We start from the raw sequence: 22,614 nt of genomic DNA, 5'->3' as shown, positions 1-22,614 counted from the left end.
CGCGATAGTGAGTGACAATAAAAGTTCTACGTAAATCCACGACAAGATCGAACCGACATCATCGTCGTTGTGCCATGATATTCTTACGACCGGAAGTGCCGAAGGTACCGTCATGCGCGCCGCATCGTGGAGAGTACTACTATCTTCTAGAGAAACAGAATTGCAGTATTTGCAGTTGGTAAATTATTAACAACAGATAAAAGATACAGTTGCGCTAAAGTTTCTACAGATAGAATATAATGTGTCTATTATTCTATTGACGTTGCTTTGGATATAAAGCTTTTATTTTACAGCGCTTATATATTTTTATTTATCAATATTAAAATTAAATGTATTAACAATCATGAAACTTATAATTACTTCTTTCTGTATTATTTTATTCACTTTATAATAAATTTACATTACTTTTATATATATGTATGTATACTATTTATATAAAAAAGATTCGTGTAAACTTAACAATACATAAATACTCCATATAAATGTTTATTATTTTGAACACATCCTAATTCGAGGAATAACGTTGTAGCTTTCCATTCAGTAATACGCAATTAAGTCAACACAAGTGTATCTTCGTTAGTCACTGATTACAAAAAAGGCAGAATGATGTGTCATCAAGTGGAAAATACCCATTAGCGCTATTTATGTCATTATGTCTTTATAGTTTCGTTCATGAAATAAAACAAAGATAGGAATGACATGAATATTGTTAACTTTTCCAACGCACTAAAAAAAAAAGGAACTTATCTTCCGACAAGGACAATAATTCAGTGACGAATCTAATTCTCCTAATTTGGAAGATCAACATGTAGTATCTTTTGTTATTTCATTCCTGTATTCTCCAAATTTATTTCTATAAAATTTTATTTTATCACTTCCCAGATAGCATAGAGTCCAAAAAGAACTGTTTTTTTATTCCCAATTTATATGGAACAAATTCCTATTTTATCTTATTTATGTCCTAAAAATATTCCTGAGAGTCTCAAAAAATCCCGAGAAAAAATGTTATATAAATGGACATATTAGATCATTTAAAAAGTATCCGCGGTTTTTTGTTCAATTTTTGAATGAAAAAACCGCGGATACTTTTTAAATGACCCAATATTTTATAACTGTACATAAAATATGTCACTTTTTATATATATATATATATATAATTATACATATTTTTATATAATTATATATAATTGAATATGAAACATTTTTTTCCGAACTCCTTTTTAAATTCAAAACATATCCTTTTTTATTTTTTAATTTTATATAAAAATAAATCATATTTTGACTTTTATGCAAATTAAATAATTATTTTCATTAAAAGTAATGTACATACAGGATGTTTCTGAAATAATGCCCTAATTATATAAAGCCGTTTCTAATAAAAAATCCTTTTTGAGTTCATTTCAAACAGATTACGCTAATTCACAAAGAACTTAAGAAGATGAATATTCTTCGAAATCAAATGGATCAGTTGCGCTATCTGGATTAATATTCTTATTTTTATCAAGAATATTAACTTCGTTCACTAATGAGTGAAATAAAAATAATAAAATAATAAAATTACGTAGCGTAAGTCTGCAGACTGCAGCTTTTCCACTTTTGCCACCGTCTAATTAGAACTAACGGGAATGATTTTTTATTCAAGCGAGGAACCGACAACGCAAATAGTTATATAATCAAATCAATGTCAATGTGTACATTAGAATATTAAATTTTTGATTATACAGTGTCCAAAAATAACGCGAGATATTCAACCGCTTCGACGACATTCTGACGTCCGTATCACCAGGACACGCTGTACATTTTTGATGTCGACGTCGCGCGAAGGCAAGCATCGCGCGCAACGCAACGGCGCGGTGCGCGGCGCGGCGCGGCGCGGCGCACTTGCAGCTCTCGGCGCCGCTCGCGTCATCGCCGTCGGTGTGCCTATCGACTATCCGCTATCCGCGCTTGCCCGTGATTGTCGAGGAGCAGCGTAATTTTCCCAGTTTGACGCACCGCCGCTGTGTGTACGACGATGGAGGTGCAGCGGCTGTGCAAAGGTAGGAAAATTATACGATCGCATGGAGAAATCGTAGAAGTACCACGAAAATATTCCATCGCGCTTAGCCTTCCCTAACTCTCCCACTTGATAGCTCAGTCATGGATGAATGGTTGAAGGAAATCGACGTACGCATGAGAGGTACGCGTCTATATGTTCGCAGTACGTGTTACCGATAAACCATTTCATTTCTCTTGCTGTGCGAAGGAAAGAACCTATTCCACGATTATTTATGCTTTGATGACTTTTGATGGTCACAAACAAAATTCCGATAGCGCTACGCACTAACAGGATTTGAGCTGTGATTTCTTCACGATGAGGAGAAAGAGATTTTTTGCGCCAGAGTTCGTTCTCCTGTTGGCGACTTTCTTCTCGCTGATTTTTGTTTATTACGAATCCCTTCGAGCGACTCTTAGAAAGTCGAGAGTAGAGCGCGAAACTTGTCCACGGAGAACTCGAGCTTTCTATTATATATACGTAGAAGCGATATTGCGTGAATTTCTATTTTTTTTTTCGAGAAAAAACGAGGCTTCCGTAGAAACGATATCGTTTTGTCTTTTTATTTGATATCACTTTGTGAGGTGGCAGCAGAAAAATTCCACATGAAGAAATTAGAGCTTCGCACGTTCACCGATGCGCGTAATATATACTTGATCAATAACGAAATTTCTGTTTTCATCGTGAGGGCTTGACCCGGTTTCCCTTCTTGGTTCTGAAACGGAATGTCGTGTCAAAACATCGATATTTCGCTTGCGACGCGTCATGGATGCTTTTGTGCGCCAATTCTACAAGAACGAATCTAACTCTGAAAGTTCGCTCTACTGGAAACAAAGTTAATGATAAATGTATCGTACCGTCTGACTGTGGAAACAATATCCACATATTTGATTATATTTAGTCTGCTATATACTTTGTTCTATCTATATAAAACTAATTACATCGGCTTAGTCGAGTTCCTCCTTTAAATACCAATCTATTTACATTATAGATTACTTTACATTATAATTTTATTGGTCTCTTTTTTTTTAATTCTGTATATGATTGAAAAATGTTACATCTTTATGCAATGTGCTAATTAAATGTAGATTCACATACATTGTTTATATCTAAATTGTGCATTACTATATAAATTTAAGAAAGAGCTTCTTATAGAATAAATCTTATAGTAGAATTAATACGACAGTTACAATGTAGGTACAAACAACGCTTTCCAGTCGCTTTTAGGTATAAAAAGAATACTTATTTAATAATCAAAATTATATTGAAGCAAATTATTGATTAAAATTGTAGAATTTCTCAAATCTTTGTTTTCTGTTTGATTTCAAGATTATTCCTCGTGACCTAAAGATTTACATCACTTTCAATTTGTTTCGCATTTAATTTTCATGATTAATTCATGTTGAGAGCGGTTGAGCATGAATTTTAATAATTTTTAAACCTTTTTTTCATCATAAAATGTATTCTGGGATATAATATTCTTTTTTATTGTATATTTTATAAATTACGTTATTTACAAATCATTTTCCCAAACTATGAAATTTTATTTTTTTCTATTGCATGATTTTTCCTTATTTGAACAAAACTTTGTTTTATATTTCTTTCTTTCTTTCTTCCTTTACTTACAATAATTTCTTGCTAATCTATAAAGAGAACAAAGGAGCAAAGTTTATTTAATTATTAGTAACTAATGTTGATGCGATAAAGTCATAACACTGTGTTGGAAGTCAGTCATGTGCATTGTCTTGTACTATCATACATACATCCTCATCTTCGATGCGATAAGATTTCATTTGTATTGTTATATCAACGGACATTATTTCACTAAGAACTGCGTTCAAGAAGGCCAATGTATATCGAAGCCTTACCTCTAGTAATAATGATCTAAAAATAATCTTAAATCTAACAAAATTGTATATTTTTAGTAATTCGCAATTTTTTTACATTAGCATGAATGTCATATCTTTATCTTGCAATTGATCGGTAATGAACCTAGTAATGGCCTAGCCGTTATTTTTACTCTTCGACCGGTTGCCGGTACACTTTCAGAAAAGATTTCTAATATCGAGAGGAAAAATATTCTTAACGTACTTAATCTTAGTTCAATTATATATGGTATAAAATAATAACTGCACTAAAATTAAATCAATTTTTATTCTACTCCCTCGAATAAAATAAGATCGATATCTTGTCTTGAGACTAGTATATAACACATATAAAGTTAGGTTTATATATTCTTACGTTTTGAATAAGTTTATCTAGTGTATACGTATATACGTATGCTATAGCATCATATGCGAAACTCTCATGATGTAACACGCTTAGGTGAGAGACACGCGGAACGAGAGATCTTAAGTTTGAATCTTAGCTACAAGTTTTTTGTTGCCGAAAAATATAATCTAAATTTTTCTGTTAAGAAAATAAATGGAATAACATTAAAAATATGTTATTCTAGATATTAGAATTTTTCATTTAAAAAGAAAATATTTTTTTCTGAAGAATAAATATGATTGGCTCTATATAGATTTTCTTTTATTCTATTTCGAAGAGTAGCATTCAATGATAGAAATCTTTTCTATGAGTGTACACGTATGTTACCGGCCATTGACCTTAGCCGATAAGATCCGGTTAAATTTGGAAAGAATTGTACAAATGATTGTGGCGTAGAATGTCTTTTTAGCATTATGAATAATTTATAGACAGATGATCGCAAAACCGATTATCTATGATTAAGGGAGAAATTTACGTATAAATATTAAGAAAATCGTTCGGAACCATGTTCACAATGTCTGTATATATTAGCCATCTATTCTGTATTGATGATTGCTGCCAAATCGGACAGAAATATGATTTTAAACAAAAAAAAAATAAATTAAAGGCTGACGTCATGAGCGGAGATTTACAGCGGAATGGAATAGCGAGATCAATCACAATCGCAGAAAAGAAGAAGAGTAATGACTGCAGAGTTATAATTGATCGCGCTGTTCCTTTCTGCTGTAAATTTCAGTTATGTTAGCAAATAAAGCTAACAGAATCAAATCAGACCTATCGGAATTTTTAGTACGCATTTTGTATCATTAATGATAATTTTATATCGTGTGTGAAAAAAATCGTAGCACTGCTAACTTAATATTGAGCTGGCAGGACTATTTCATTATTTTTTAAATTTGCTAACATATCTATTCTACAGATAAAAATATAAAATACGTGTCGTTTGCGAAAAAAATGTGAGATTTTTTTTATGAAGTTATTGATTTGTAAATTGCATAAATTTGAAAAAATGTCGCTCATGTGAACATTCAAATAATTATATCGAAATCATTATAAAGTCATACAAAAAAAATGCGAAATTTTCTGAGATTAAAAATCCGATTTTAAAGATCTTAAATTGATCTATGAATGAATTATTTTTAATTTAGCATTTTCATATAAATAAATCATTTTCTATTTGTTTACAATTTTTATGAACATTTTTCATCAACTCATCAATTAAAAAATTTTTTAAAAATATCATGTTTTCATCACTGAACTGTAAATTTCCGTTTCATGGAACGCCAGCCTAAGGAATTTTAGATTCATTATTAGATTTATTGCGTAGTTATGGATGGTACGTTTCTTTGTCACTTAAAAGCTTTCTAAATTTACTATTTTTTTGAATACTTCATTAATTTGAATAAAATATAAACTAATGCAGTGCACTGATTTTAGCAATATTTTTTTATTTCGTAAGTTTATTGTTATTATCAAAATAAATGTGTAACTGAAAATGTAACACATTAATAAATTGAAACTCTATTAATTCGCGATAGATTTCCTTTTCTAATGATATAATTGCCCAATAATCGCTATGTTAATATTTAACTTAATCCCGCTACAAAAAGGTATTAGGTGTACAAATAAGTTTCCGCCGTTTGACAAAAGACGGCGCCACTAGCAAGCTATGGTTAAAATTGTCTCATGTAAAACATTATATCGTAAGGTTGGACATCTGTCAACAACATAACCTTGAAATACTAGCGATTTTGTATCAGCATCATATATTTTTTTTTGTGCGAAAATGCCGAGTTTTGAGCCGAATAAGCGTCATTTACGGGAACTTTTGATTTACTTCTTTAATTTGAAGAAATCTGCAGCTGAGGCTCATCGATTGCTTGTAGAAGCATATGGTGAGGCTGCCTTAAGTGAGAGAAGTTGTCGTGAATGGTTTCAAAAATTTAAGAACGGTGAATTTGACGTCGAAGACAAAGAACGTAGCGGAAGGCCAAAAGTGTACGAAGACGCGGAATTGGAAGCATTATTGAATGAAGATTCGTGCCAAACGCAAAAAGAATTTGCACTTACATTTTGATTTACATCAATAAAACATTATGTATCGTTCTTTCACAATAAATGCTTAATTTTTGATAAAAAACGGCGGAAACTTATTTGTACACCTAACACATAAATTTTTTTTATTGACTAACATAAAAAATATCGATTATATGATTTAATACTTAAAATATTAATAATTAAAATATATTCAAGAGAAGTTGTTTTACGTTATTTATATATAAAACATTTATACATATAAATGTCTTATTTTTATATCAATTTCAAATCAATCAATTTTATATTAATACAATTTGTTATTCAAATAATGTACTTATGTTTTGTTGTTAGTAATCTACATAATTTCAATTTCTGTCGTAAAATTTTAATTCTTTTTATCTTTACTTTTTTTAATTTTTCTACATATTCCTAAATGATCATCCTAAGCCCATCTACATAGCATTGTTTGACCTCTGCGATTGTGCGACCTCTTGATTGACGAGAATGTTGTTACTTCGATAATTCACAAATTCCATGAGGGCTGATTTTTTATTATCTGGTTGAGCTTTATTATCTTAATTACAAGTTAACCAGATACCGTGCTTGAATGTTAATAGATATATAACTGTGACATATCTAATCAATAGATATCATTACAGCAATATTACAGCAACATTACAATATTTCAACAATATTGTATTATATAAATAGTTCTACTTTTCATATATAATTTTATGTGTGTGTATATATATATATATATATATATATATATATATATATATATAATACATATATCATATAAAAAATTATGTGTGAAAAAACATTATATATAAAATTATTAGGTGTTGGAATTAATTCGTAGCGTTTTACAAGTGATGGGAAGTACTTTCATTAATGTATTTTTTAATGCTCATGTGAAATAAATAACATTCTTTCATTAAAAACGCTACGAATTAATTCCAACACCTAATACTATAAATAAAAAATTGAATTATATATTTCTTATGAAAAAGTGAAAAATTTTTCATACATTACTACATAACTAAATACATAAACTAATATTTTTTTCTAAATCATATATATATAATATAATTATATTACATATTAAAATTACTTGAAATTTTTATATATAATTATATATGGAATTTTCTCCCATTATATTTATATATAAATCTATATAAATATATACTTATATATAAATCAATAATTCTATTCAATTATATATAAACTGATTAAAAATTTTATATATAATTATATATATAAATATATATAACTTTATATAATTATATGTAATTACATATAGGACTTTTCTCCCGGAAGAAATATTATATGAAGTTATTATTCAATCTATATGAAATATAAAAGTAAACGTTATTTATCTGCACTGAAAATGTTACAAAAATAGAATTAATCTTCTACACAATTTTTTCAATATCTAAAAATTGAAAAAATTTTATCTCTTTCCATAAAATAAACTTATCTTTAAAAAAATTTTTGTTAATGGTATTTAAATTTAGTCTATAAAAAATAATAAGTTTAAAAGAACATGTAATGTATTTGTCATTATAACATTTTCTGTTATCATTCTTTTGAAATTAAAGTAAAACTGAAATTATAGTAAAATTGAAGATAAATATAAAGTTTCGACAAAAACATACATTTGATAATAACGAAAAACAAGTTTTTATTAGGTGTTGGAATTAATTCGTAGCGTTTTTAATGAAAGAATGTTATTTATTTCACATGAGCATTAAAAAATACATTAATGAAAGTACTTCCCATCACTTGTAAAACGCTACGAATTAATTCCAACACCTAATAATTTCGACAAAATATAATGTATTAAAATACATTTATTCAATTTAAAAATCTATTTAAAATTTGTTTTTCGGTGTTTCTAGAAATTAAATTGTCCTAAATATCAAGAAATATTGCAATAATAGAAAATTTTTATTATCTGTCGAAGACATAGAGAGAAATCTGAGATCATCTTCCAAATGAATTTCGTGCATGCTGCTTTTGTATCTCGTTTAATGTCTCATATATAATAGTGATTCTTTTCTGTCAATAATGTTAAAGATCGCTGCACTTAAATATAGTTACCTGCATAACTGACCTGCAGCACTCTTTGAAATTATAATTGTATTTGTTCGGTAGTGAAAATTTGAATGAAACTACTCTTTCACTTACTGTTACATGTAAATTTTATTTTTATTATAAGAGCTCGAAAAAAAATTTTAGTGTTTCTATCATTTTTTTAATTACCAAAATCGCAATTTTCAATAATTTTTAATTCAACAAATGATAAAGTATGATCTTAAAAGTCTACTATTAAAAATAATTCAAATAAAAACGACTTTTTAATCATTTCAAATGTCTCACCTTCCATTAAATAAAAATGTTTCGCACATAGTTCAAAATTTTTTTAAAAGTATTATTGATACTATTATTTAAATATTTAACATTAAAATCAAAATATGTCTTACATCGAAAAATATCTAGATTTATTCATATACCTCGATACATTTAGTATGCGATTATTTCTCATTTCTCTCTGTTTTAAAAAAATGAAGCTTGAACATGATCTGTAAATATAAAAACACAGATCTCGATATTATTATTTTGATAAGTAGACAATAGTATCAATCGAAAATTATATCTATACTTAAAGTAATCATAAAAATACCGAATTTATCAATATCGAGAGGGAAGTAGTGATCTTGATACAATCGAATTATACATCCCTACCTTATTCGCGGCGTAAACAAAGAAAACTGAAGGCGCCGGGGCGACGGGCACAGACGCATCGTTCTCGAGCCTTTGCTGGCGAGTCGTGAAACATTGCTGGTCAGTGCGTCTCGTTTAACGACACGAAGTGTAGCGGTTAGCAGTAGTGAATGATCAGCGAGTACAACGCGTTCGGTCTGGAGCCACTTGAGAAACTAGTTGCCATTGCTCGTTTAGAACAATGTTTTGGCCATATATAGTTCGACGTGCTCCACAAAAGTCAGAGTGCAATACTAAAAGTAAGTGCTAATGTTGTAGTTCGATACTTGACGGCTGTTTGTGTGCTATTCCTCTTTTATTTCATGGTACAGATGAATTGTGTGAAACTCTCTAATACTCTTTCTTAGACAACTATTTATTCCTCTTCCATAAAATAACAAAGTTTTCAAAAAAATTATTTCAAAAAAGTTGTGTGAATTATCTGCAAATCGAAAATAAAATATATACTATGTATGAAACAATTCTTTTTATGCAATTTGTATTTTCTTATTTTAAGACTTACTGTATTTTCATTAATCCAAATTTTTGAGAATATTTTGAACACTTTGATTACTTAAACAAAAAAAAATGTTTATTTAACATACATATATGTACAAGGTATATATGGAAGTTTTTGCAATTTTTTTTCTTACTCGGAGAAGTCAAATATAATCAATATATAATCATACATAATTATCAAGGAATAAACATTTTAAATTGTTTTCATCTCGAAGTGCGATCTTAAACTAGTGTTCCATTTTTACAAGCACATTTAATACATTGCCTCATTGTCTAAGAAATTTACATTTATATCGTAAGCGAAGATCATTTTTTTAATTTATAAGTATGTGTTTCTTTGTGCAGATAATGATCAATAATAATGTATTAGATCCACATTAGCAAATGTTCTAGGTCATCTATATATACAAGGAAGGTAATATTTCTTTTATTGAGAAAAACATGAAAAAAATTTGTACTTTACTCTCGTGTGACTTTTTATAATGATATCATCAATATCAATTCTCAAATGCAACATGAAAGATGCCAATCTATAGAACTGACATTTAATAATAAAATTTTAATAAATTCGCTATTGTAGTTCAACTATTTTACTTCTGATATTAGATATCTACCTTAGCAACTCTCAATTTAAGTTTTCTCAAAATAAAGTCAATTTGATATTAATCGAAGTAAATTTTTGTTATCTATCTACGTTTTAAACTTTTATCTTTCAAACATTTCTAATCGATAATGTTATGCATAAATTTTCTTCTCGTTTCTTATTGAAATACATTTTTTATCTACAAAGTTAAAATAATAAGATATTTATGAATAAATAGATGACAAAATATTTAGTCTAATACAGTTCTCGAGGTTATCGCACTAACATCTTGACGCAACGAAGATTGCTCTGAGGCAATTACTGTACGCTCTACATACGCATACAATCGTCCTCGATAGAGCAAAAAATACTACGTTTGTGTTGCTTATTGTTGACTAATAATTCAATTTTCTTTGTGAGAGGTGTTATTGAAAACGTTCTATTCATGGTTGCATTATTGCGATTCGATTGATCAATACCGTAGAATTCCGTATAATAGTAAATAAATAATTGAGACAATACAAGAATGCGCGTTAAAGTCATAGAGGATGAAATAAATGCGAGTATACTTTTGCATAAGTCATATTTAAACTCTTATCAATAATTAATCAATTCAATGTAAATTTAATTAATCGATTTAATGTAACGTAAACTACATTTCCTTAACATTTTCTTAATCAGTTGCTTAACATGTATTGCCAGTACATAGATATAAAATTGAATAATTAATAAAACCATTATTATTAATTTCCTTCGTATACTTTCTCTTGATTTATGATTTATGTATGTTTTGAATGTGAAATAATATCTCAAAGACTTGTTTTTTTACGACGTACATATTACATTAAGATATAATAGGAGCTTCGCAACTTTTTACTTCTTAATTATTAGCATTTATTATGGAGTATTCTTTTTTTTCTCTTTCTTAGATATTCTATTAAGAAATAAATATCTTAAATAAATTCTAATAGAGAACATTATTATTTTATTATTAATATAACTATACAAGTATGTAAAATCTAAGTGAATTGAGTTTAACAAGAAACTACAACGTATTTGACAAAAATGTTTTTAATTTAAATATCAATGAATTTTATATAAAATTTATAAAAAAGAAATTATAAATAATAAATATTACAACTGTAGGATACACACATTTCTCAATATTATAAAATAAAAAAAATGACAACAACGCAAATAAAGAAACAAAAATGTAAATTACTTTTACTTTTTATTTTTTATGAAAGCGTTAAAGTGTTACAATTCCATAAAGCATGATCAAATTATGAATGATATAAATAAACAAGACTGCACAGCAAAAAAGCAGCATTAGGAACTACAGTCACTATTAAAGTTTTGCATTGTGTCATTACATTTACAATAACAACTATTTCTTTGTACAAAAAATTATAAATTATGATAAATGTTAAAATAAATTATTTTACATTTGTGTTATGTTTATTAATTTTTATTTTTTTATATTACATTAGAATATACATTATACAATTACAATCATTCATTTCTTATGATTCTTTTTTTATTTTAATATTAATAAATAAAATTTATGATATTAAATATTAATTTATGATATTAATTATTTATTTATTAATATTAAAATTTAAAAAAGTTTTTTATAGTTGCATTTTCTTCGTTAAACAATATTTTAAGATTTCTCAGAGATTGAGAAACTGTGTGAAGATCATAACTACGATGTAAGAATATGTGTTACATCGTTATAATGATGACTAAATATATAATTTGAAGTCAATTTCTGAGTCACAATTTATTTTGTACTGCGCATTTATGGAAATGTTACTTAATAATTCTTTTATCATGATCATAACATTCCATCTAGATACGCATTATTTTCGCAATAAAGATAAGAGATTTGATATTTATTTTGATGAATCGAAACTTATCTTTCCTTTTCGTTTTTGCTTAAATATCAAACGTATACTTATTTTAAATATAAAGAATAGATTACATATCTGTAAATATGTAATCCATTTTAGATATAGCTATATTTATATATTTATTAAAAAAAATTGTATCGCTTTCACAAATATTTTAATTAATTTAATGTTTCTTTTCTTAATAAGAATTTAAAATAAAAATTCCAGCTTTTTCTCAAAATTTTTAAATGTTAACTTAATATTAAATATTTTCTGGCTTAAAGTTAATATTATCATCTGAAAGTACGATTTTCTTGTCTATTACAAACTATAAAACTTATATTAAAACTTATATATTAAAATTTTTTAATTTTTTATTATATATATAATTTTGGATTTTTTTATATTGAAATAATAAATATGTGGCTGCATCGTTATAATTTCCACGATTTCTTCATATTTCTTAATTTATCTAAATTATATGAGTGTATACAGAACCTTATCTTACCTAGAAATAGAGCGGATTAAACTAAGTCGAAAAGTCATATCATTTTGCAATTTTCGCAATAGTTAATAAGATATCAATTACTAAAAATCATCGAATATTGATTTTCAATAATTTTTTACTCAAGTGTTACAGAAAAATAGCAAGAGACAAAAATTGTTTATTTTCTTCTCATAGAGCTCTAAAAGTTTTTTCAGAATTTTTATTAACTTTTTAGTACTGCATTTTCCTATTGGCAATTACTTTTATCAACATGAGAAAATGCGGTACTAAAAAAAATTCTGAAAAAATTCTGAGAACTCTATGAGAAGAAAATGAACATTTTTTGTTATCTGCTTTTTCTGCATTTTTCTGCAAAGTTAATAATCCTTGAGTAAAAATTATTGAAAACCAATATTCAGTGATTTTTAGTAATCAATATTAGTAATTATTTACATGATCGACAATGTCTTTGACCTTGGTATATGTTGTTGAGATCATGACCTTGAGTGATCTCCAACAAGTTTTAGCCATCGTTATTCGTTAAAAAGTTATTACCAAACAAATTTGAAAAATGGTATCTCTATATAAAACAGAAATTTTCTTTAAAATATATTTTACGACTTTCCATACGAAACGAGTTCCATCTCATCAAGAAGCATATGTTTTTATTCAGGTAGATCTTGTTTCGCTTGGAAAGTCGGATGCCTCTTGGCAGGAAAGGAGATGAGGTGGAACCCGCTTCACAGAAAGTAAAGTATTTCCTTAATCGATTCACTCCGTACCTCTCTCTCTGCCTAATTATCTTTTTATATAAAACAGAAAAATAATTATTAATTCTGACTGTTAATAACGAATAACGAGCGACAGCTAAAACTTAGAGGTCATGACCTTGACAACATATATCAAGGTCAGAGTTATTGGAGAAAAGTCCCCTATGTAATAATTGATTCTATTGTAATAATTAATTTAATATCTTATTAATTATTGCGAAAATTGTAAAATGGTAGAGGACTTTTCGACTCAGTTTTATCTCTATCCCTGTACGAGAGTTTTATCATTACTTATCAAATATATATTGTAGAATCGAAACTGTCTCATGTCTACAGTCAACAGCAAGCTTTGTTTTTTGAAAATTGAAAATTTGTTTCATTCTGCTGTCACCCCATCTTGTTTGATGGTAAACGAATTTTACGATGAACACGAAGTAACAATTGAAAATTTCTGTTTGCCTTTGCTTCGTGACTAGTTTTTGAATTGAACATCTGTCACATACATCACTGGAATACTGATTTGTCTTACATAATGGAATATCATTGATCACTCTTTCACAATGTCTCATCACAAGAGCACTCTGACAAAATAAACGAATGCATTGTGACAAATGTTTAAAGAGATAATTCTTGTCTCGTTAAATAAATCTATATTAACAGTTTTGATTTTTTCATTTACATTTTGTAAACTCTCATATTATATTTGTTTAAATTAATTTTTCCTCATACATATTAAAAATTTAATTAAAAAGTTACATACTTATAACCTTAATATTTGCAATTTAAAAAATTAAAACCTAATACTTATCACAAAAATATAAAGGTCAACGAATTTAAACGAGCTAGCAAGATATTTATAGATCTGTGAGATTCTTAAATAATCATATTCATTCTATGTATTATGTATTAGATTTAAAATGTAATTAATTCTTTGCGTTGCTGAGGAGGACTAAGTAAGTAAAGTTCGAAATGTTTACATGCATATATTTTAGAAAGAATACAAAGAATAAATTTAATGGTTATCATATTGCTAACTCGTTTAAATTTTTTGACCTTTATATTTTTGTGATTTGTTATTGCTTTCCAACTTTACGAGTACGCGTTGTAACATTTAATAATTTATTACTCCAAATACTTATGTTTAACAAACATTTTTTTGCAAAGAATAAAGACAATGAGTCCTTTCTCATTAATATTTATATTAATAATAAATTTCATATTAATAATAAATAAATAATTATTCTGTATAAATGGTATATATATTTAAATACTAACTTTATTTGTTAAAAATAATTTTATTGAATTCTTTTTTAAAATAGCAGTTACTAAAAAAACAAAAGGTATTTGCTCGGAACAGATTATTTTGTTTTAGCAAATTTGTTTTAGCAATTGATAACTTTTATATTACAAATCATAGACAAAGATATAGCTTGCAAATCCTACATTATTACTGATAAATTATACATATATTTCGCTCTTTTACATTTTATTTAAGATAATTGGGCTTTCAATGATTGGTTTATCATTATTTGCAGCAACCCCCGCTATTGGCGATGCCTCGAAGAATCAAACTCCACCAACGCTTCTTTCAAGTTTAAGGAGTGTACTTTTCGTTATTGGAACTGTGGTAGTCGGATTCGCCGCTTTTTGCAATTCTCTGACATGGTAATGCAATACGTTATTTCTGCTTTACTTTATGGTTCGCATAAACAGAGTTACAATTAAATCTTTCTCTTAGCTCTTTTTCTATTCTCGATTGGTTAAATTTCTATAAACTTTAATAAAATGAAAGGTAGGTAAAACTTTCGTTTTACACAGTCAGCTCCAAATAATCTCCAACTTTGACCTCGACTTTGACCTTGACTTTGACTCTTAAGGAGGTTACTGACCTTTTCTGTCGCTTGTTATTCATTAAAAAGTGAACAAAACAATTTTTATGCGATCCTGTTAAGAAATACACAATTTTCCACGCGAAGCGACTTTCACCCCACCTGCTTCAGGGGCGCACGACTTTCCATGCGAAGCAAGGTCTATCTCCACCTTCTTCTGTCAAGAGAAAATACTACTGACATGTACTTTGTATTCAAAAATTACTATTACTTACTATTTTTAAAAAATGGTTTGTTCATAACTTTTTAATGAATAACGATCAACAGAAAAGATTAGTGATCTGGATCTCCTTAAGGATCAAGATCAAGGCCAAGGTTAATTTGAGGTTGACTGTGTTAGAGAAAGTTTTACCGAAAGGTATTATAAAAATGAAAAAATGCTTAACTCAAAAAATTTAAGTATGAATCCAATATAATTTATTATACTATCAACTCTATATTAACATTATATTATTAACTTTTTATGCAATTTTATTTTACTTATAGTGTTTCTGGATTTCTTTTTTTACATTGCTCTTCTGTTACTTATCTATCTAACCACATATATATAGAACAAAAAATAAAAGTATGATTATTAGGTATGTAAATTTATTCAGTGTCTTGAATTTTATATCTATTTTATATACTATTTTAAATTTGAAAATTTTAGTATGTTTTTTATGGATTTAAAATGCTATTAATAACATTCACAAATATTTTTTTACAAGGTGGAGCCAACAATATATTTTCAAAAAACAACAATGAATTGAAAGGCGATCGATAAAATGTATTTAAGATATTGTATTTTAACTAAAAAAATATCGTTAAAATTATTTGCTGCTCTTAATAAAGCTGCAATATTTATGCAACATTTGCAAAAAATAGCAGATTTTATAATGGGATCTTAATAATCAAAAATGTCATGTCCAACTTTGAAAATTTGATAATGGAAAATTACAGCAATTGGATGAGAACTCTGTACAGACACAAGAAGATCTCTTGCAATTTAGAGTCACTCGTTAGATATCCATTTGACTGCAACAACTGGGAAAAATTTAGAAAGGATTCCATATGCTAAAGATGAAGATAATTAACAAATAACCATATAGAGCCATAATTTTATTTATTCAGAAAAGGACAGATGGATTTTTTATATAATGGATATTGAAATATGGATTTTATATGACAATTCTAAGCATAGAAAAACTTCGGTGGACTCGGCCAACTGACGACAGTTGAATAATACTTAACAATAGAATAATAGGTCGCAATGTTAAAATAACGTTAAAATGAATTGTGAGTCATCAAAAAATAACTTTTAATAATAATTTTCAAGCCATTTTTTCGTTTTTTGATCTTATGATCACTGTTTGTTCTTGAATCAAAAATCAATCCACGCTAAGGAATATTGCTGCGTGTTTGAAGGCATGGCAATAAAGCATATTCTATGAACTGCTAAATAAGTGAAATGATCACAGTAGATCTCTGCCAATCTCTGTCAATAATGTATCATCAATTTGAATAATGTTGAAGCAAAAAAAAATTTTTTACATATCTCAAGGAAACAACAAAATGATCCTCGATAACACTCACAAAGTAATTAAGGATGTCATGTTCTCCTTAAGAGTGTTAATTTTTTTTCATGTGGCTTATTTACAGATATATTCTGTTTAGAATTATCATTTGTTTTAATCGCTACAATATCTGTACCCCGATTTGGTAATTTTTCATGACAGTTCAGTACATTTGTTGTTGAGCAACTTTTTTATGTATAATATCTGTGGAATAACATACAACACAGATCTCCAAAAGACACTCTAAAGATCTAAGGATATTTCCAGAATGTCTCTTAAATAAAGTGTACTGTATGGGAACAATATCGGTGTTATCAAGAGTTACAGAACATTGTAAGAGTTACAGAATCAGGATATAGTATCGATATACACTTCACGAAAATTTAGTTTAGATATCATATCGAAACTGCTAAGTTTTTGTCATGATAGAATTCGGAACCCACTAAATATTTAGAAAGTTCGATTGGTATTCCCAATGTGCCGAATATTCTGACACAGTGAAAGAATCATCACAGAATATACAAATGTCGATGAAGTGTTCAGAATATTGTATGAATACTCCTTGTACAGGGTTGGCCATATTCGACGGAAAGATCTGGGCAACACTGTAACTTTTGACAGAGATGTTAGATCGAGTAACGACGTTTCCCATGATTGAAAAAAAAAACATCTTTCCGTCGAATATGGCCAACCCTGTACATATATCATGAAAATCACTCGCGAGCAAGCTCAAAAAGTTTTGTTTAAAAATTAATTTAGGGAGAACCGGACTTGAAATTTCTGGAAAAATTAAAATTTTGTGGAACATATATAGAACATTCTCGGCATATATAACGATATATAAATGGAATTTTTAATTGATATTTGAATTTTGAATGTTGCATTCCGTAAATATTTCGGAATATTCCGGAATGTTTTTTTGGAGATTTTAGGAATCTTTTATGAATATTTTAGAAAGATTTAGCGTTAGCTGGGTTAATAATAGCAATTATTTTGATAATTGAGATTACTCTATTTTTTTTATAAATAAATTTTCAATTTTTCAAGAGACACTGAATTAATTTGAGTACCTAATTTTTTTAATACTATATGAGAAAAATAATCAGATCTTAATCATAGATCAATAAGAAAGAAGACAAATAATTTCTTAACCTTTCCGATCTTTGCGATATTAATTTTTTTATAATTTTTTTAAATCTGATATAAAACATATTAGAAAATAATTAAACAAATTAAATTTTTTACTTCCGTATGTTTATATATATATATAGTTCATCCAAAAAAAATAAATAAATTCAATATTGCGTGAAAAAATTGTTTATATCTGTAAAACTAAATAAATTATCTTAGTTTTTATTCAGAAATTTATTAATTTTTTTTAGATTTTACTAACGAAAAAAAAATTTCAGGCATTTACAAAGATTCTGGGGTGCATCCGGAGACTTCTGGCAAGCTCAATGGGACAAAATTTTGGATAAATTTGGAGATGATCCTGTTACGCTATGGGTTTACGGTAAATTCAAGATACACTTTAGATAATCTTTGTAAATTCAAAGAGATATATTAGAATAACTCCTTAATAATTCCTTACGTTTTAATATAAAAGTATAGATAAATGACTAACGTAAAGAATACGTAAAGATTTCCGTATTGTTAATCGCTGCGCCAAGACATTACTGAATGTGTCTCCAGATTTTGATCAATTCTTTAACTAATTTAAATTTAATATTTTTTTGAAATATTGTAAATAATAATTGGAGGATTTTTATGAATTTAAAATTTTTTAGAACAATTGAACTCTTATGAATATCTTGATATTGGATATAAAGAATGTATTATTATATTGCAGGATCCTTAATATTAACGATCGCGGTTTACTGGATCGTCGGTGGAATTTACATTATCCTAGATATCACCAACCGGCCAGCGGTGCTGCGCAGATACAAAATACAGCCCGGTACAAACGAGCCAGTGGACAAAAGGGAGTTATGCAAAGTGATCGCTCAAGTACTGTTCAATCAGATCGTCGTCGGCTTACCTATTATGTATCTCGGCTATTACTTCATGGAATGGCGCGGTTACCCCCCGGTGCGCGAGCTACCAACGTTCCACTGGGTGCTCGCCGAGATCGCGATTCATATACTATGCGAGGAGATTGGCTTTTATTACTCGCACAGGTACGTCCTGCTTAAATATAACTAATCCAGAAACTTATACATAATGACAAATTTTACATTTGAAGTTGTCAATTTTGTTGATTAGGCTGAAAACTGATATCTGATGAGTCGGCAGAAAAAAAAATGTCATACTTGATAGACTCAAGTATGGAAATGTTAGATCAAGATTACATCAGAAATAAATATTATATTACTTTTATAAATCTTATATTACTTGAGTTAATTAAAAAGAGAAAAATTAATATATATGTAAATAACAAAATTGAGTAACGTTACCAGTGTGTGTTAAGTTGATGAAGAACACACACATAAGTTTATATACATATATTTTATATTTTATATTTAAATTCTGTGACTAACGTCTATTTTGATTTATGAATCTAAAAAAATGATTACGTTTTTTGTAAAAGAAATTCAAAAAACGGATATTGAAAATCTCCGAAGATAAAATTCAGACGGTACATTTATATGCTAATCTCGCGATTTCTAACATTTTGCTAATATGTCTTGATGTTATATTAGTTTTAATTTCGGTTTATTTTCTGCGGATATATATTGTGATAACACGTAATGTTAAATTTATTATTTTTTTTATGTCGGCAACTTCTGTCAAATTTTAGCTACATTTGTTCCACATTGATGCAAAACTTGCTTATTTTCTATTAATATTAATTAAAGCTGACTATACTCGGTTGTTATCTGCTAATAACATAATATGCTGAGATCTGCTAATAACATAATATGCAAACACATTTGTAATACTCTTGGTATATCTCCTACTAAATATTATTATTGTCCAGATATAAATTTTCTGCTAAATATAATTATCCATCTTTTATTAATCTTTTACATCCAGATATTGTTAAATACACAAACATATCAAATAACTAAACCAATGATCACTAATGATAAACACTTTTTACAGATTTCTTCATAAGCGTTCCCTATACAAATACATACATAAACAGCATCATGAATGGACTGCTCCCATAGCTGTGACTGCTTTGTATTGTCATCCCTTGGAAAATATTGGATCGAATCTACTTCCACCCTTCTTGGGTGTATTCATCATGGGCTCCCATGTAGCCACCGCTTGGATTTGGTTCTCACTTGCGATTCTTTCGACGTTGAATGCACATTCCGGATATCATTTACCGTTTTTCCCATCGCCGGAGGCACATGATTTCCATCATTTGAAGTAATGCAAACCTTGTTAAAATCTTTTTAATTTTAAATCGCATTAAAATGATTTCGCTTTATTTATTCTATTATAATGAATGCTTAAAACAGATTTTAGTAACGTAGTAGAATATGATCTTTATACTGAATTTCACATTTAAAAAAAAAATCAAGATTTATTAATTATTTGATTATACAATCAGTTTATAATTGCTACATGAATGCTAATGACTAATGAATATTTTTAGGTTTAACCAATGCTATGGTGTGCTTGGCGTTTTAGACCGCATCCACGGTACCGATACACAATTCCGCAATTCGCGGAATTACACACGACACATAATGATGCTTAGTCTTATACCGCCCAGGGAAGCTTTCCCAGATGAGGCAAAGTACAAGTCAAAGTAAAGGGACCCTTCGATAATTCTATATGAAAGTTCTCTAATCTCCGAAGAAAAAATCTATTCGCGTTGAATGCAGCAATGACCGAGTCGAAAACAATAGATAAATAATAAATATAATCAATTTTATCTGGCTGATATTGATAAGCTTTCTAAAAAAAAATTGAATTAATTTAAAGAAATGCGTTTTCGATCGATCCTTTTATAGTCAGTCTCAAATATCTATTTTCGAGAATTCATTCAAACACAGTTTACTTTTATTCATATTCCTATGAAGAATATTTTATGAAGAAAAGATCTCCTTAATATTAGACAAATATTGGTATTAGAGAGATATCTTTTTCGAATCAATTTTTCTTAACGCTTTATTTATTTCTGTGTCAAAGTCTGAAATTTTATATCTTTTTGGAAACTAATTCAATGTATCATGTAGCGCAATATTTTAACTTACTGGTTAGAGAATTCTCGTGAAAGAAACTCAGCTATTCGCTCATTGATCTAGTGATGATTGCTCTAGTAATGATTGTGTACATACAAATGCCATTCAAGGTTGGACTGAATAGAAAAAAATAGTAAAAAGTTTCCGGAGGTTTAAGGCATGAAAATTGAATTTATACTTTAAAACTATTAATAAGATAATAAAATTATTAATAAAATCAAAATTGATTCGATTTTACTTGATTTTGGGAGCAACAAAATAGATTTTCTATTAGCTAAATGTTCGTTTATATTAAATTATTTGTTTTTAGAAAGCTCTTTAGTAAAGCTTTCAATTTTCAGATTTATCTAGATAACAAACGCATGTTCAAAACTGTGACGTAGAATGTCGTAATATGTCATTAAAATATTAAAGATATCTAAGAAAATGATGTCTTAATGATCTTTAAGATATATAAGAAATGATGTCTTAATGATCTTCAAGACGTCTTCGATTTTTAACATGAGTGCTCTCTGAGTATACATATATTAGATTGATTCATAAATAAGTTTCGTTGCATGTAATAATTTATTTTTTCTGAAAATCTCAAATTCTAATTCCATCTCTAATAATTTCTTCAATTGTAAATCAATAGATATATATTTATATTTGTGTATATATATTAATGTATTTATAACTATGCATATCGTCTTATAAAATTGCGAAAATAAAATCTTAAAATAGAAGATTTGAAAGTGTATATATGTATATCACATAATGCCTTGAAAATTTAAACAAGAAAAATGCTGTTGTAATGATAAAAAAAAATTTTAATTATATATGAAAGTGTCATAATGGATCAAGCAGAACAAAAGTGGTTTGTTTGAGGTTTTTCTCTAAAGAGAAACTTCAAAAACTATAGACAAACCATTCCGATTTCAATAATATTTTCAAATTATTATGCAACAAAATCCACATTATATAATAAACCACGAAAAAACAGAAATACAGCCTTGTCATATTAAAAAAATCTGATAAAAGAAAATAGAATTTATTTTTGAATCAACCCAATACTTTAGTATGTATACAATACAAAATTATACTATAAATTCACCATTTTCTTAAAATTATATATGCTAAATATGAGATTTTCTGATAATTATTTCTTGAATTTTTCTTTCAGTTCGACCTTGGCGCCATTCGTACTTTTCTATAATATTTGTAGAAATTATATTGTTAAAAATATGTATTGTGTATTTAAGCTATATATTTATGCACAAGTTCTTACATTAAATTTAATAGTGTAATATATTTTATATTTTTCTGAAGCTTCTTCGATACAATCGAATTATAAAATTTATATTTTTTATAATGATGAACAAGATAAAATAAAAATAAAAATTAAATGTATTATTATTGTAAAACTTCTGTTTTTTAAATTTTCATTCTAATTGATATTTTAAATTTTTGTAGTACTTTAGTATACTGCATTGTAATGAAAGCTTCAGAACAAATAACATTTATGATGAAAATAACTATTTTTATATTTAGTTCTATAGACTGAGCGCAGGCATTAGCTTGATTTAGATTTAATCTCAAATGAAATCTAAATAATTGTACTTCTTTAAAATAAATAT

At 27.7% G+C, this 22,614-nt stretch overlaps 2 protein-coding genes and 1 long non-coding RNA gene across 5 annotated transcripts; all 3 read left to right on the top strand.

Annotated features, from left to right (window-relative positions):
- Positions 1–73: 73 nt before the first annotated feature.
- Positions 74–1,976, top strand: LOC147910263 (uncharacterized). Its single transcript, XM_087404712.1, has 2 exons — positions 74–178; positions 1,725–1,976. Exons 1-2 carry the CDS (start codon positions 113–115, stop codon positions 1,974–1,976), a joined length of 318 nt encoding a protein of 105 aa, XP_087260838.1. The 5' UTR covers positions 74–112.
- Positions 1,877–21,983, top strand: LOC105144046 (fatty acid hydroxylase domain-containing protein 2). Of its 3 annotated transcripts, none has more exons than XM_011052702.2 (6): positions 1,877–2,039; positions 14,896–15,025; positions 18,212–18,315; positions 18,652–18,979; positions 19,905–20,177; positions 20,407–21,983. In XM_011052702.2, exons 1-6 carry the CDS (start codon positions 2,015–2,017, stop codon positions 20,564–20,566), a joined length of 1,020 nt encoding a protein of 339 aa, XP_011051004.1. In that variant the 5' UTR covers positions 1,877–2,014; the 3' UTR covers positions 20,567–21,983. The 3 variants fall into 3 exon arrangements, with proteins under 3 accessions (XP_011051004.1, XP_087260836.1, XP_011051003.1); XM_087404710.1 differs by lacking the exon at positions 1,877–2,039 and adding an exon at positions 2,125–2,179; XM_011052701.2 differs by lacking the exon at positions 1,877–2,039 and adding an exon at positions 9,167–9,369.
- LOC147910262 (uncharacterized) lies at positions 15,032–18,096 on the top strand. The gene is made up of 2 exons (XR_015544626.1): positions 15,032–15,827; positions 15,957–18,096. It is a non-coding gene; the product is annotated as an uncharacterized LOC147910262 (long non-coding RNA).
- Positions 21,984–22,614: the final 631 nt, after the last annotated feature.

The sequence above is a fragment of the Acromyrmex echinatior genome, chromosome 3 (assembly GCF_024713525.1).
Source record: "Acromyrmex echinatior isolate Ae372 chromosome 3, ASM2471352v2, whole genome shotgun sequence".
Lineage (NCBI taxonomy): Eukaryota > Metazoa > Arthropoda > Insecta > Hymenoptera > Formicidae > Acromyrmex > Acromyrmex echinatior.
Note: the sequence above shows the minus strand (reverse complement) of the source record. Positions and strands in the feature narration are given on the sequence as shown.

Bases quoted from the DNA above. Each gene is read 5' to 3' on its own strand.
- LOC105144046 (XM_011052701.2), top strand. From the start codon at position 9,312: ATGTTTTGGCCATATATAGTTCGACGTGCTCCACAAAAGTCAGAGTGC. The intron at 15,026-18,211 runs GTAATGCAATAC...AAAAAATTTCAG, and splicing joins TTTTGCAATTCTCTGACATG to GCATTTACAAAGATTCTGGG. The intron at 18,980-19,904 runs GTACGTCCTGCT...CACTTTTTACAG, and splicing joins GGCTTTTATTACTCGCACAG to ATTTCTTCATAAGCGTTCCC.
- LOC147910263 (XM_087404712.1), top strand. From the start codon at position 113: ATGCGCGCCGCATCGTGGAGAGTACTACTATCTTCTAGAGAAACAGAA. The intron at 179-1,724 runs GTAAATTATTAA...TTGATTATACAG, and splicing joins AATTGCAGTATTTGCAGTTG to TGTCCAAAAATAACGCGAGA.